The sequence below is a fragment of the Garra rufa genome, chromosome 4 (genome assembly GCF_049309525.1).
Source record: "Garra rufa chromosome 4, GarRuf1.0, whole genome shotgun sequence".
Classification (NCBI taxonomy): domain Eukaryota; kingdom Metazoa; phylum Chordata; class Actinopteri; order Cypriniformes; family Cyprinidae; genus Garra; species Garra rufa.
In genome coordinates this window covers 11,248,040-11,262,797 of record NC_133364.1, presented here as the reverse complement: position 1 = coordinate 11,262,797, position 14,758 = coordinate 11,248,040, and the positions used below count along the sequence as shown (strand labels likewise).

The window sequence follows — 14,758 nt, the reverse complement described above, 5'->3', positions numbered from 1 at the left end:
AAAATATGTTAAAAGCAGTAATATTGTGAAATAGTTTTACAATTTAAAATAACAATTTGCTATTTTAATATACTTTAAAATGTTATTTATTTCTGTAATGTCAAGCTGAATTTTCAGCATATGATCCTTCAGAAATCATTCTAATATGCTAACATACATTCTTTAAGAAACTTTTCTTATTATTAACAATGTTGAAAACAGTTTCATATTTTTGTAAAAACTGTAATATATATATTTTAGGATTATTTGACGAATAAAAAGAACAGCATTTATGTGTTATGAGTTATGTGTTTTTTATAGGTTACAAAAGTATTTACTGTTGTTTTAGATCAATTTAAGACATATTTGCTAAATAAAAATATTAATTTTTAATGTATAGACTACTGTGTATTATGATGTTTAAATAAAAATATTTGAATGAATGTAAAACATTTCTTACATTTAAGGCCTTTAGATGTCAAGCATACGGAAGAAGCAATGCAATAAATAATGTTAACAAACACGACTGCTGAAATTAACATTAACTAAGATTAATAAATGTACTAGAAGTATTGTTCATTCTCAGTTCATGTTAACTAATCCAGTGTTTCTCAACTCCAGTCCTCGGGACCCACTGCTCTGCACATTTTGTATGTCTTCCTCATTTAAGGCACCTGATTTTGATCATCAGCTCATTAGTAGAAAGATTCATGAACTGAACTGAGTGTGTCAGACTCAGAAACATACAAAATGTGCAGAGCAGTGGGTCCCGAGGACTGGAGTTGAGAAACACTGAACTAATGAACCTTATAAAGTAAAGTGTTACCAAAATGTGTTTTAATCAGATTTCAAACCACCTAGAAATGTGGCACTACCATTTTTTACGGTTCAAACTGCAAAATCTAACCAGCTTAGTGTTTAATATGGCAAAAAATCTAATTTGTACAGTCTGTGTGAACAACGCCCCAGATTCCTTTACACTCTCTGACTCACACACACTCACTGGATCATTCACAATAATGAGGTCATAATATTATTTCAGTAGCTAAAAGCTACTTCTTGAAGTCAACACTGGCCTACAAAACAGCCAGTCTCGCTTCAGTAAAGAAGAAACAAACTCAAATCAGGCTACATGGCATGAGTCCTAATAAATATGACTACTTCTTATTACCTGAGGCACACCGAGCCAGTCGTCGGCTTGTTGCATGGCTTCTCTTGCATTCTCCACTGGCTGACTTGGGTCCCATGTCTCCCAGTCCGGACACAGGCCTTAGATAAAGACAAAGATAGAGTTAGCAGACCGTCTTTCAAATTGCTTTATGCCCATGGATGAACAGAGATGGGCCAGATCTGTGCTTTATCTTGGGCTGCAGACCCACTGTTCCACAGAGAGGATCTATTAATCCATGTTCTTCAGTTCAACTTGACCTTAAATGCTCTCAAATGAGCAGTTTTCCCGTCACTTCACCCTTTTTTCCAACCTTTAATAAGCGCGGTCAGGCTCGTAGTACCGAACGCTTCCCTGAAGGGAACACACACCAGTGCCCTCTGGGGTAAAACTGTTATTATATGCTGGATAACTCTCAAAGAGCAAGAGGTGTTTAGTTCAAATGGAACCAGAGAGCCTTGAAACCACAAGATTCCTCAACGGCTGCCAAAAACGTTAATATCAGATCTAGGATTGTTTTCCAAGATTCTCCAGCACAGCGGCCCCATACTTGGGTTGGACAGTGAGTGTCTGTAACAGGCACCGTCCTTTTGCGAACACTGATAAACCTTTAATTTTAGGGCTTTAATGGATTTAAACCTGCCAAGAGTGGTATTTACAGTTCCCGGCAGATCCAAATGGTGGTAGGAGAGTAACATAACCACCATTAATAGCGGAAAACAAATTAGATGGAGGAAACGACAGGGGAGGTAAACAAAGTGTGAATGTGGCCACTGACACAGACTGTATGCAGTTGTTTTTTGAGGAAATCTTAGTTTAAATAGCTAGAGGCTTATCAAATACAGTTCAGTTTAGCTGACATTTAGATTTACAAGGATTTGATCATTCTTTCTGTGCAAGAAACTGAACCAGTCAGCATGAAAAGCTGAATAAATAGACTTTCCATTAATGTATGGTTTGTTAGGATAAGACAATATTTGGCCGAGATACAACTATTTGAAAATATGAGGGTGCAAAAAAATCCAAATATTGAGAAAATCGCCTTTAAAGTTGTCCAAATGAAGTTCTTAGCAATGCATATTACTAATCAAAAATTAAGTTTTGATATATTTACTGTAGAAAATGTATATATCTTCGTGGAATGTGATCTTTACTTAATATCCTAATGATTTTTGGCATAAAAGAAAAATCGGTAATTTTGACCCATACAATGTATTTTTGGCTATTGCTACAAATATACCCATGCTACTTAAGACTGGTTTTGTGGTCCAGGGTCACAAATATAAAGTTCATATTTTAAAAAAATGAATTGCAATAAAATGTAAATAAAAAAAATTAAGGGTTTGTGCAATAAACATATAGACACTGAAATATTGGAATAAACAACTTTTCTGGCTTCCCTCCTGCTAAGAGATGCTTTTCCACACATGCACACGGGGACAAATATAATGAAATGCATGTTGGCAGGAAATGCATATAGCAGCATGTGTTTTCACTTAGGCATGTTTGCTGTCTTAGCTTCTGACACTTTCCATTCAGTTACAGCAGAGACCAGGGGCTCATTAGCAGCTGAGCCAACAAACTCACACACACCTGAAACATGCAAAGATATCTTTCACCTCTCACAATGCTTCTCCTCAGGGTTACAATGTCAGCCCTACCTGGTTTTCCTATGCTAAAGTAAGGAAACTTTGCTTCCTTTGCTCCTGTAGACAAATGTTGGTTTTTGACTCATAGGTGCATATGCAATGCATCCACCTGGAATGGTTTCTGTGTACAAACAGTTGGCACAAGCTAGATTAAAGTGATTATTACGTTTTAAATATGGATATTTTTCTTACACAAATGCATCGATTCACCACAGGAGGCCTTTATTCACCCCCTGGAGCCATGTGAGGCACATTTTATTATGGATGGATGCACTTTATTGGACTTGTTTTGGACTGTTGAAGAAAAACACCCACCCACTGCGAATATAAAGCTAGGGATAATTTTTTAATATAACTCCAGTTGCATTCGTCTGAAAGAAGCAAGTCAAATACATCTAAAATTGCCTGGATGGTGAGTACATAATGGGTTAATTTTCATTTGATAGTTCACCCCAAAATGAACATTCAGTCAATTATTACTCACCCTCAAGTTGTTCCAAACCTGTAAGACCTTTGTTCATCTTCAGAAGACAAATGAAGCTATTTTTGATGAAATCCTAAAGCTTTCTGACCTTGTGTAGACAGCAACGAAATTCAGGGCCCAGAAAGGTAGTAAGGACATCGATAAAATAATCCATGTAACATCAGTGGTTCAACCATAATTTCATGAAGCTATGAAGCTATTTTTCTGTCCAAAGAAAACATAAATAACTTTATTCAAAATGACAGAGTTTTCGTTTTTGGGTGAACCTTTAAAAGCCGGGGGGTGAAAGTGTTTTATCGATGAATGTAGTAGTTGCATTGCCGTCTATGCAGGGTCAGAAAGCTTTTGGATTTCATCAAAAATATCTTAGGTTTAGAACAACATGAGGGTGAGTAATTAATGACAGAATTGTATTATTGGGTGAACTATCCCTTTAATAAACCGCATTTAGTTGTGGCCCAACATGCTTGGGTGTGAAATGAACCCTAAAACAAGATTGTACAGCTGCTTTCCACCCACCACCATGTTTACACCTGTTCTCTCTACACTAAGCTGTCTAAAGGACAATGCAACTGCTGTTTGTGTTTGTCAAACATGCTGAAGTCTTCTAAACACACCTCGAAATGTCCTGTCAGGAGAAGGAAACATTTCAACACATGTTAATGTTTTAGCAAAAGACAAATCAAGGCTTTTAGTACTAACTCTGATTTCTAAATGCATGCTATTTGTCTTGTGAATGACTTATCCAAGTATGTGTTTCATTGCATTACAGTGACCCTGGACCACGAAACCAGTCATAAGGGTCAATTTTTTTGAAACGGAGATTTATACATTATCTGAAAGCTGAATAAATAAGCTTTCCAGTGATGAGTCATTTGTTAGGACAGGACAATATTTGAAAATCTGGAATCTGAAAAAAATATATATTTTTTAAAGTTGTCCAAGAAGTTCTTGGCAATGCATATTACTAATCAAAAATTAAGTTTTGATATATTTATGGTAGAAAATGTACAAAACATCTTCATGGAACATGATCTTTACTTAATGTCCTAATGATTTTTGGCATAAGAAAAAGTGATTATTTTCTAACTCCTGATTATTTGATTGAAAAGCTGTTGCTCCAAGAGCATGTTGTAGGTAACCTCTCCTACTCGTTTCCCAAAAAATATATAGCCAAGTCCAGAATTCTGAGAACATTCAAGCTTTGATTACAGAGTTGACGAGAATGGACATGCACACTTTTTTTAACAGACTTGACCCGTCCATTAAACTCTGTCTGAACTGCATAGAGTTCTGGATTTTCCAGTACTGTAAGTCCAAACTTACCCAGAGGTATTCGATTTATGAATCATGTTTTGGAAAGCAGTAATCGCTTGTTTTGAGGTCAGCAATTGTTCTCTTCTTGTCTTGACTCTGCTCTTTCCACAGTGAGATCATATGCTGTAATTATCAAACCAGCTTCCCATCATAAAGCAAAGCAGATTCTGCATGATTGCTGCATCTCCCCAATGAGCATTACTACTTAAAGAAGAAGTCTGCTTCTAGAACCAAAATTTACAGATAATTTACTCACCCCTTTTTCATGCAAGATGTCCATATCTTTCTTTCTTCAGTCGTGAAGTAATTATGTTTTATGAGGAAAACATTTCAGGATTTCTGTCCATATAGTGGACTTCTATGGTGCTTGGAGTTTGAACTTCCAAAATGCAGTTTAAATGCAGCTTCAAACAATCCCAGCTGAGGAAGAAGGGTCTTATCTAGTGCAACAATTTTCTAAAAAAAAAAAAAAATTACACTTTATATACTTTTTGACCTAAAATGCACATCTTGTCTAGCTCTGTGCGTACTCTGTGTATTCCGGTTCAAGTCAGTTAGGGTATGTCTAAAAACTCCCTTCTCATTTTCTCCTTCAACTTCAAAATTGTCCTAAATCGCTGTTTTACCTTTTTTTTTTTTTTTTTGTAAAGGGTGTTTGATCTTCTTTTCATGTTCACTTCGTTAACAGTGGGTCGGTACTTCTGCAGCAATGTGGGAAGATCACAAAGTTGGAGGAGAAAATGAGATGGGAGTTTTTTGACATACCCTAACTGTCTTGAATCGGAAGACACAGAGTAAACGCAGAGCTAGACAAGATGAGCATTTGAGGTTAAAAAGTATATAAATTGTCTTTTTTATTTAAAAAAAAGATCGTAGGGCTGCTCGATTTTGGCAAAAATCATAATCACAATTATTTTGGTCAATATTGAAATCAAAATTATTTAACACGATTATGACTGGGTCCAAAAATTTATATTAGTGATTAATTTAAAGATTAAGAAAGAAAAACAGCAGAAAAACAAAAAATTTGAAAAAAAAAAATAAAAAATACTGAATACTTTTAAGCAAGTCTAAAGTAGTCTAACAATACTACAGAAACTGAATGTAATTATTTGAATGTAAAATAAAACAGTGTCTTCACTGTAATAATTAAACATGCTTTTTTTCTTATTAAAACTACAAAAGTCCTTTATTCAAGAGAAGTAAGTGATTTTTCTCTTTGTATTTATATGTTTTATTCATATTAGGCGCAGAGACGGCAGAAGGAATATTATTTGTTGGAGCTTTAACCACACGGATCCAATATATACTGTTACGCACGTATTTCCATTCTCAACTGTTAATGATTATTTAAGACATAACTGACAAGAGTTTCCATGAATAATCACCATAAGCGCCTCATTTTGAAATATTGTTGCGTGTATTTGACCATTCAGGTGCGCACCTTGAGCTAAAAGATAACTTTAGTTACATGTCCGTGTTCTGCTCCGTCTCTGAGCGCATACACGAAACAGCGCAAGTTTTCCTTTGCGCTTTTAAAAACACAACATCAAAGAAACATTAATAAATCAAGCACATCCCGTTTTACGTGATTTTGCCGATTTGCATGTGAAATTAGGCTTTTATTTAAGGCTTTCATCTCGATTACTGCACTTTTTATGATCGTTTGAAGCAGAAATCGAAATCGAAACCAAATTTCGATTAATTGCCCTAACCGATCGCTTTGCTAGATAAGACCCTTCTTCCTCGTCTGGGATTGTTTAGAGCCCTTTGAAGCTGCACTGAAACTGCATTTTGGAAGTGCAAACTCGCAGGCACCATAGAAGTCCACTATATAGAGAGAAATCCAAAGGTTTTTCTCTAAAAACATAGTTTCTTTACTACTGAAGAAAGAAAGACGTGAACATCTTGAATGACCAGGGGGGTGAGTAAATTATCTGTACATTTTTGTTCTGAAAGTGAACTTCTCCTTCAAATGAACTAAGTTTTCCACATGTGATTAATGTAGCATGACACATTTGTCACTAAGTGGTCATAAACCACAGAATTGTGCTCACCAGGTGCGCAATTATCCACCAGGGCACCGAGGGCTTTGCCGTCTCTCCAGTCCCTGTGGAAGTTGTTAATGGGCAGCTGGGGGACCTTGTTCTGGATCCAGCCCAGAAGGCGCTGTTTGGGCGTCAGCTTCCTGGCATCTTCGTCGTCCTCATCCTCCCACATGGGCATGGAAATGGAGTAGTGCAGGATTAGAGTCCATATGAGCCCCAGGATCAGTTTTAGGTTGCCGTCCACTATAGCTTTGCTATCTGCGATGAGAAAGAGAGAAGAGCGATTTAATGTACTATTCCACACATGAGCGCTGAAACACCTTTTGTGGAGATACTGGGAATCATAAAAAGACAAGCAGCTGAAAGCCATCTCTCATTTTAGATCCGAGAGTCTCAATGCTTGGCTTAGGAAACCATGAAACATTTTGAGGTTGGTTTTATTACTCTTGCGGTGCTACTGTGAACATATATTAGTTTAGGGTGAAGTTCAGAAGCAAACTGAAGGGGGATCTGTCATGTCAACATATGCTATAAAATATTTTCAATCCAAAAATGATAGGATACAGTGCTACTCCACCTTGCCGGAAACAATGACAACACCTGTGTTTATTTTTCAGCATTGCGTGTTGTTTTTAAGCCACGATTGTGCCTTTTTTGTTTATTCAGAGAGATTCGCAACATGCTGTTTGTTCCGTTCGCCTGCTGTGTTGATAGCATTCACAGGTTTAGATACACACAATGCACAAATAAACAGCAAGGACAAACTCTCTCAACACGGACCTAACGGCTTAGTAAAACACATAGACTATGAACCATGTAGTATGCTTTAATTCACTTAGAGTTTATACTTTAACATACGGTACATATTTGTGCCCTATTACTATGTAATTACAATGTAGTAAAGACACAAATCCCAGGTAAACCATCAGGTATTATATTAATAAAATATATTATGAATTAAAATTATTAAAATTGATAATTAAAGACTGAAATAATAAATCGATGTGTTCAGAAAGATACTATTTGAGCCCAAATGTGGGTGAAAGGGACATAAAATTAAAATATAATGCAAAAAAATAAAAATCATATAAAAATGAATAATTATAAACAAACTGATAATTTCATTATATTAATAAAATACATTATTAATAACAATTACTACAATTAATAATTAAAGACAAAAAAGGACATAAAAATCAAGGTATTAAACTGTGTATTAAAATTGCTTATCTACTATAAATAAATAATAAATAAATAAATAAATAATAATGTAAAAATAAATAATAATAAACAAACTGATAATTTCATTATATTAATAAAATACATTATTAATAACAATTACTACAATTAATAAATAAAGAGAAAAATAGCATAAATCAAGATATTTCTGTGTTCAGAAATATATTTTAGTCCCAAATGTGGGTAAAAGGCTTTAGAAACAATATGTATCTAATAAAAATAAAAAATAATATTAAAATAAATAATAATCAAACAAACTTAAAATTAAATTACATGAATTAAATATATTATTAATTACTTAAATTAATAAATAAAGACAAAAATGTGGGTAAAAAGGTTTATAAATAGTATGTATCTAATATAAAATTAAAATATCATTTAAAAAAAAGAATAAAAATAATATAAAAAATAAATAGTAATAAAACAGACAGATCATTTTTTATATTAGTTAAATATATAATTAATTACAATTACTAAAATTAATAACTAAAGTAAAAAAGAACATAAATCGAGGTATTAAACTATGTTCAAAAATAAAATAGTCTATCCCAAATGTGGGTACGAGGGGTTATAAATGTTATGTATATAATATAAAATTAAAATAGCATGTAAAAAATATAAATAATAATAAAACAAACTGATAATTGAATTATATTTATTATTATTAGACAAAAATAACAAATCAAGGTATTAAACTGTGTTCAGAAATAAAATATTCAGTCCTAAATGTGAGTAAAAGGGACCTATTTTATAACCAGTTATTCATAGAAAGAGTGACATGCACTTTTTACCCGAATCTTTCCCTACACTCCTGCTCCAGTAAAAAGACTCTGGACAACAGTGTGGAATATGAATCAAGATGGACACTACTAAGCCACTGACCGAATGCCAAGGCTGATGTCATTTAACCCTGGATCTGCGGAATGAGGTCAGTTTAAATAAAACACACACACAGATGAAACTTAATCGGGACGCTGGATCTGAATCTGACTACACTTTGCTTCAACCCCCAGCAGAGCTGTCTGCACTAAACGCTGCAATGTGCGCAGCGGTCTGGCCGTAATCCAATATCTCCAATCAAATAATACTGCCAGGTCAGTCTCTGTTTTTCTCTCTCATTTTTGCCTCGCCATAATCAAACGAGTTCCAGATCAAATTCTTCACTGCTCTTTGATATATGACTTTAGAGATTTTCTCGTACGTTTGGCGAGGACAGCGTGTTGTGCATGCTGTGGCCCCCTCTCAAGAACTGGGTTTAATGTTTTTGGGTTCCTAGATGCTTGGAGAGGAATGCATCCAGACATTTATGTGCACACTACATCAGAGCCAAGCCCAACAGAAACAGACAGGGAGAAAGTATTTGGCAATGTTCTTGATATGAGCCATTAGAAAGTATAGAAAGAAAGAACAAGAGAATGAACAAAACCAGTTTTAAGTAGCACAGGTATATTTGGAGCAATAGCCAACAATACATTGTATGGGTCAGAATGCGCCATAAAATCATTAGGATATTACGTAAAGATCATGTTCATGTTGAAGATATTTTGTAAATTTCCTACCGTAAATATATCAAAACCTAATTTTTTGATTAGTAATACACATTGCTAAGAACTTTGGACAACTTTAAAGATGATTTTCTCAAGATTTTTTTTGCATCCTCAGATTACAGATTTTCAAATTGTTATATCTCAGCCAAATATTGTCCTATCCTAACAAACCATGCATCAATGGAAAGCATTTCAGATGATGTATAAATCTCAGTTTCAAAAAATTATGACCCTTATGACTTATACATTCATATATGTGACCCTGGACCACAAAACCAGTCATAAGGTTAAATTTTACAAAACTGAGATGTATGCATCATATGAAAGCTCAATAAATAAGCTTTTTATTGGTGTATGGTTTGTTAGGATAGGGCAATATTTGGCTGAGATACATCTATTTGAAAATCCAGAATCTGAGGGTGCAAATAGATCAAAATCCTGAGAAAATCACCTTTAAAGTTGTCCAAATTAAGTACTTAACAATGCATATTACTAATCAAAAATTACATTTTGATTTGTTTAGAGTAGGAATTTTACAAAAAATCTTCATGGAACATGATCTTTACTTAATTTACTAATGATTTTTGGCATAAAAGAAAAATCAATAATTTTGACCCATACAATGTATTTTTGGCTATTGCTACAAATATACCCCAGCGACTTAAGACTGGTTTTGTGGTCCAGGGTCACATACACACACACTGCCATTCAAAAGTTTGGAATCATTAAGATTTTTAATGTTTTTAAAAACATTAGAGCAGTAAAAGTTCTTTACTGCTCATCAAGGCTGTGTTTATTTGATTAAAAATACAGAAAACACAGTAATATTGTGAAATATTATTGCAATTTCAAATTCTACTTTCTATTTCAATATACTTCAAAATAGAATTTATTCCTGTGACACAAAGCTGAATTTATAGCATCATTACTGCAGTCTTCAGAAATCATTCTAATATGCTGATTTATTATCAGTGTTGGAAACAGTTGTGCTGCTTAAATTTTTTTTTAACCTTGATACTTTTTTCAGGATTCTTTGATGAATAAAACATTAAAAAGAACAGAATTTATTCAAAATAGAAATCTTTTGTAATAAATACACTGTCATTCAAAGTTTGGGCTCAGAATTTTTTCTCTTTCTTTCTTTCTTTCTTTCTTTCTTTCTTTCTTTGAAAGAAATTAATATTTCTAATAGCAAGTATGTGTTAAATTGATAAAAAAAAAGTGATAGTAAAGGGCAGTAAAAACTATTCTGAAGGGCAGTGCTAAATGAATGAAATATGGTATTTAAAAAAAATTTACACATTTTCATCTGGTTCAAAAGTTTTCACCCCTTAGTTTTTAATGCACCGTGTTTCCTTCTTGCACATCAGTTAATGTTTGAATCTTTTGATTTAAAGTTTGAATCTTTTTAATAGTTGTTGCTGGACATTGAGTCCCTCAGTTGTCGTTACTGTGAAAAGATGGATCTCAAAATCAAACAGTATTTACTAGAAAGGGTTCAAATACGCAAAAGATGCCAGAAAACTAAACAATTTGTGAGACCTGGATTATTTTTCTTGAAAGAACATTAGGTTCAGAATAAAAATTTCCTGATAATTTACTCACCCTCATGTCATTCAAGATGTTCATGTCTTTCTCTCTTCACTCGAAAAAAAAAATGAAGGTTTTTGAGGAAAACAATCCAGGATTTTTCTCCATATAGTGGACTTCAATGGGGATCAATGGGTTGAAGGTCCAAACAATGCAGCTTCAAAGGGCTCTACACAATCCCAGCCAAGAAATAACGCTCTTATCTAGTGAAATGATTGGCCATTTTCAAAAAAAAAAAAAAATTATGTACTTTTTAACCACAAATGCATGTCTTGCACAGTGTTGTTTTCGTCAACGATGACGATGACGAGATCATTTCGTTGACGCCACTTTTTTTCATGACGATAATGAGACGATGACGAGATAAAAATGGCTCGTTGATGACTAAAACATGACGAGACGTGTGTGAGTTTTCGTTGACGAGACGAGAATAGACGAAAATGTTAGTGGGTGGTCCGTCAGACGTTTGTCATGATCTGGGCTGTTGGGCTCCCCTCAGCCACCTGAGGTCGCTGTTTTCCCTTCCCTGCACACACATCCCTAATTGTACACTCCTGTCTAGTCGTTATCACTGATTACACGCACACCTGTTCACAATCACATCTGGTCTATAAGAACACTCATTTCCCACTACTCATCCTGGCTGCATTGTCTTCGTATGTGTGTCTCTGTGTTTCTGGCTCCTGGATCTCCTGATCGTGTTTTCGGTTCTGTTACTTTCTTTTGGTTTATGTTTATTTGTGTTTTGTTAATAAATATTCACTAACCTGCTTTTGGACCCAGACCTCCCTTGTTACACGTGACAGAATGCAGCCAGCATCGATGGGTCCAGCGGGGAGTAATTTTTTTTTTCTTTCTGAGGAGGCGGCGTCTTTTGAGGCAGCGTCGGCCGCTCGGTTCGAGGAGGTTATCTACCGCCAACTGGCCGAGATGGAGGCCTGTAGGGCCGAGTCGGCGCGACGGCGTTCCCGCTTTGCGGTGGGGGTGGAGTGGCTCTTCCGTGGGAAGGCGGAAGTGTCCGTGGTCTCTGTTCCTGACGCGCAGGTGACCACGCCCTCTGTTTCGGACGCGGCGGTGACCGCTCTCTCTGCTCCTGACGCGGCGGTGACCGCTCTCTCTGCTCCTGACGCGGCGTTGACCGCTCTCTCTGCTCCGGACGCGGCGGTGGCCGCTCTCTCTGTTCCGGACGCGGCGGTGACCGCTCTCTCTGCTCCTGAAGCGGCGGTGACCGCTCTCTCTGCTCCGGACGCGGCGGTGACCGCTCTCTCTGCTCCTGAAGCGGCGGTGACCGCTCTCTCTGCTCCGGACGCGGCGGTGACCGGTCTCTCTGCTCCGGACGCGGCGGTGAACGCTATCTCCGTGCCTGACGCGCCGGAGACCGCAATCTCTGTTCCTGACACTGCGGCGACCGTGCTTTCTGTTCCTGACGCGGCGGTGACTGCGCTGCACGGGCCTGGCCCGCCGTCCCTCCCCCTGATTTGCCTTCCCCCGTTCCTCCACCCTCCAGACTTGTGGAACGTCTGGGAGCCGTTCCGTGGGGAGGGGGTAGTGTCATGATCTGGGCTGTGGGGCTCCCCTCAGCCACCTGAGGTCGCTGTTTTCCCTTCCCTGCACACACATCCCTAATTGTACACTCCTGTCTAGTCGTTATCACTGATTACACGCACACCTGTTCACAATCACATCTGGTCTATAAGAACTCTCATTTCCCACTACTCATCCTGGCTGCATTGTCTTCGTATGTGTGTCTCTGTGTTTCTGGCTCCTGGATCTCCTGATCGTGTTTTCGGTTCTGTTACTTTCTTTTGGTTTATGTTTATTTGTGTTTTGTTAATAAATATTCACTAACCTGCTTTTGGACCCAGACCTCCCTTGTTACACGTGACAACGTTTAAAATGCATGACATTTCCGCTTATTGTGCATGCCAATTAAAACTTAAAAAGTATCTGACGCTATGGCAAGCCGTTTTAGCATTAAATACTCTTTGCTATACTAGTATGGCAAGCCGTTTTAGCATTCCATCCTTGTTTGTCTTTTATGTTCTAAAACATTCCTTCATTATTGTAATTATTGGTGAAAATAGTCGATCCGGAAGCTCACATTGTGTTGAACTATAGATCTGCTATTTTCAGAACTTATAAGTGACACTACCCAACAGCAAAATACTTACTGACCTACATTAATTTGTTAAAAGACTACTTTTTTCCCTTTTTTTGACTAAAACTAGACTAAAACCTTTTTGACTTTTCGTCGACTAAAACTAGACTAAAACTTTTTTGACTTTTCGTCGACTAAAATTGGACTAAAACTATCACATATAGAAGTGACTAAAATTTGACTAAAACTAAGAAGCAGTTTAGTCCAAAAGACTAAGACTAAGACTAAATCTAAGATGGTTGTCAAAAACAACACTGGTCTTGCACTAGCTTGACTTCACGCATTACATATTGACATTGGAAAAGTCACACATAATGTAGGCAGAAGTACCGACCCAGTGTTTATAAAGCGAACGTGCAAAGAAAGTCAAACGCCTATTACAAAAAAAAAAAAAGGTACAACAACGTTTTGGATGATTTTGAAGTTGGAAGAGAAAATTGGATTATTTTTTGAGAGTTTTTCGCCCTACCCTACCTGTTTGAACCAAACTACACAGACAAATAACTAAACGCACATGATTTTGCTCAATGTGATTACGTAATGCGTCAGCTTTAGAGAGCTAGTGCAAGATAAGCATTTGTGGTTAAAAAGTACATACATTTTTATTTTTTTAGAAAATGACAGATTGTTGACACATTGCCCTTTGAATCTGCGTTGAAACTGCAATTTGGACCTTCAACCCGTTGATCACCATTGAAGTCCACTATTTAGAGAAAAATCCTGGAATGTTTTCCTCAGAAACCTTAAATTCTTTTCAACTGAAGAAAGAAAGACATTAACACTTTGGATGACATTGGGGTGAGTAAATTTTCAGGACATTTTGATTCTGGAAGTGAACTAATCCTTTAAAAATCAAACGTATGTAAACGGTTATTTTATTAAAAGCTGGGGAAAAAACTGGAAAAAGAAGTCAAAAGGATAGACAGTGAGGGATGTGTGAGTGTTTATGTACCTGAACATGATCAGGTACAGACAGGTATCAGACAGCAAGCACACAAAGACACAGCTCAGCTGTTTAAAACTCGCATCCCTACTTGTATCAAATGTCAATAAACAGATGTGTGTCAGCTGCTATTGTTCGCCTTATGGGATCTGGATCCTCAGTATACATATCAAAGCTGAGAGAGTAGATGCACACATACACTAAGCAAGCACCTACTTTTCTCAAAAGCTCTTTGCAAGACAAAGAATTTTCAGATTTACACCTAAGAGAGTGTGTGGTTTTCAATCTATCGAATGTGTTTAATTCTTTCAAGGCACCCTGAGAATCTGCGCCGAAGCAAAACACAAACTTCTGAAGATAAAGCACATTGCCCGACATACAGCTGGATTCAAACACACTTAATGAAAGACATCAGAACTAAGTGTTTCCTTCCGACGACATGAAGCGCATGGAACCCTTTTTTTGAGACACGGCTGATGACATGGGCCTGGAATTCCAGCCCGCTGGGGTACAGCACAGCCACATAATGGGCAGGAAAACAAATATGGGATCAGAGCCTGGGAAAAGACCATTTAGGACAGTGAGAAAGGAAGGGATAGCTTATGGAGAGAGGGGGTAATTCAGAGAAGAAGCAGA

The 14,758-nt window shown here is 36.6% G+C and overlaps 1 protein-coding gene across 3 annotated transcripts in view; it reads right to left on the bottom strand.

Moving 5' to 3' along the window:
• flncb (filamin C, gamma b (actin binding protein 280)) overlaps positions 1–14,758 on the bottom strand; it is an 80,949-nt gene that overhangs the window by 42,341 nt on the left and 23,850 nt on the right. For all 3 annotated transcript variants that reach the window (XM_073838642.1, XM_073838644.1, XM_073838643.1), the window contains exons 2-3: positions 6,655–6,903; positions 1,151–1,248 (exon numbers count right to left, since the gene is read on the bottom strand). In XM_073838642.1, coding sequence (XP_073694743.1) covers positions 1,151–1,248; positions 6,655–6,903 — 347 coding nt within the window. The remainder of the gene's footprint in view (positions 1–1,150; positions 1,249–6,654; positions 6,904–14,758) is intronic.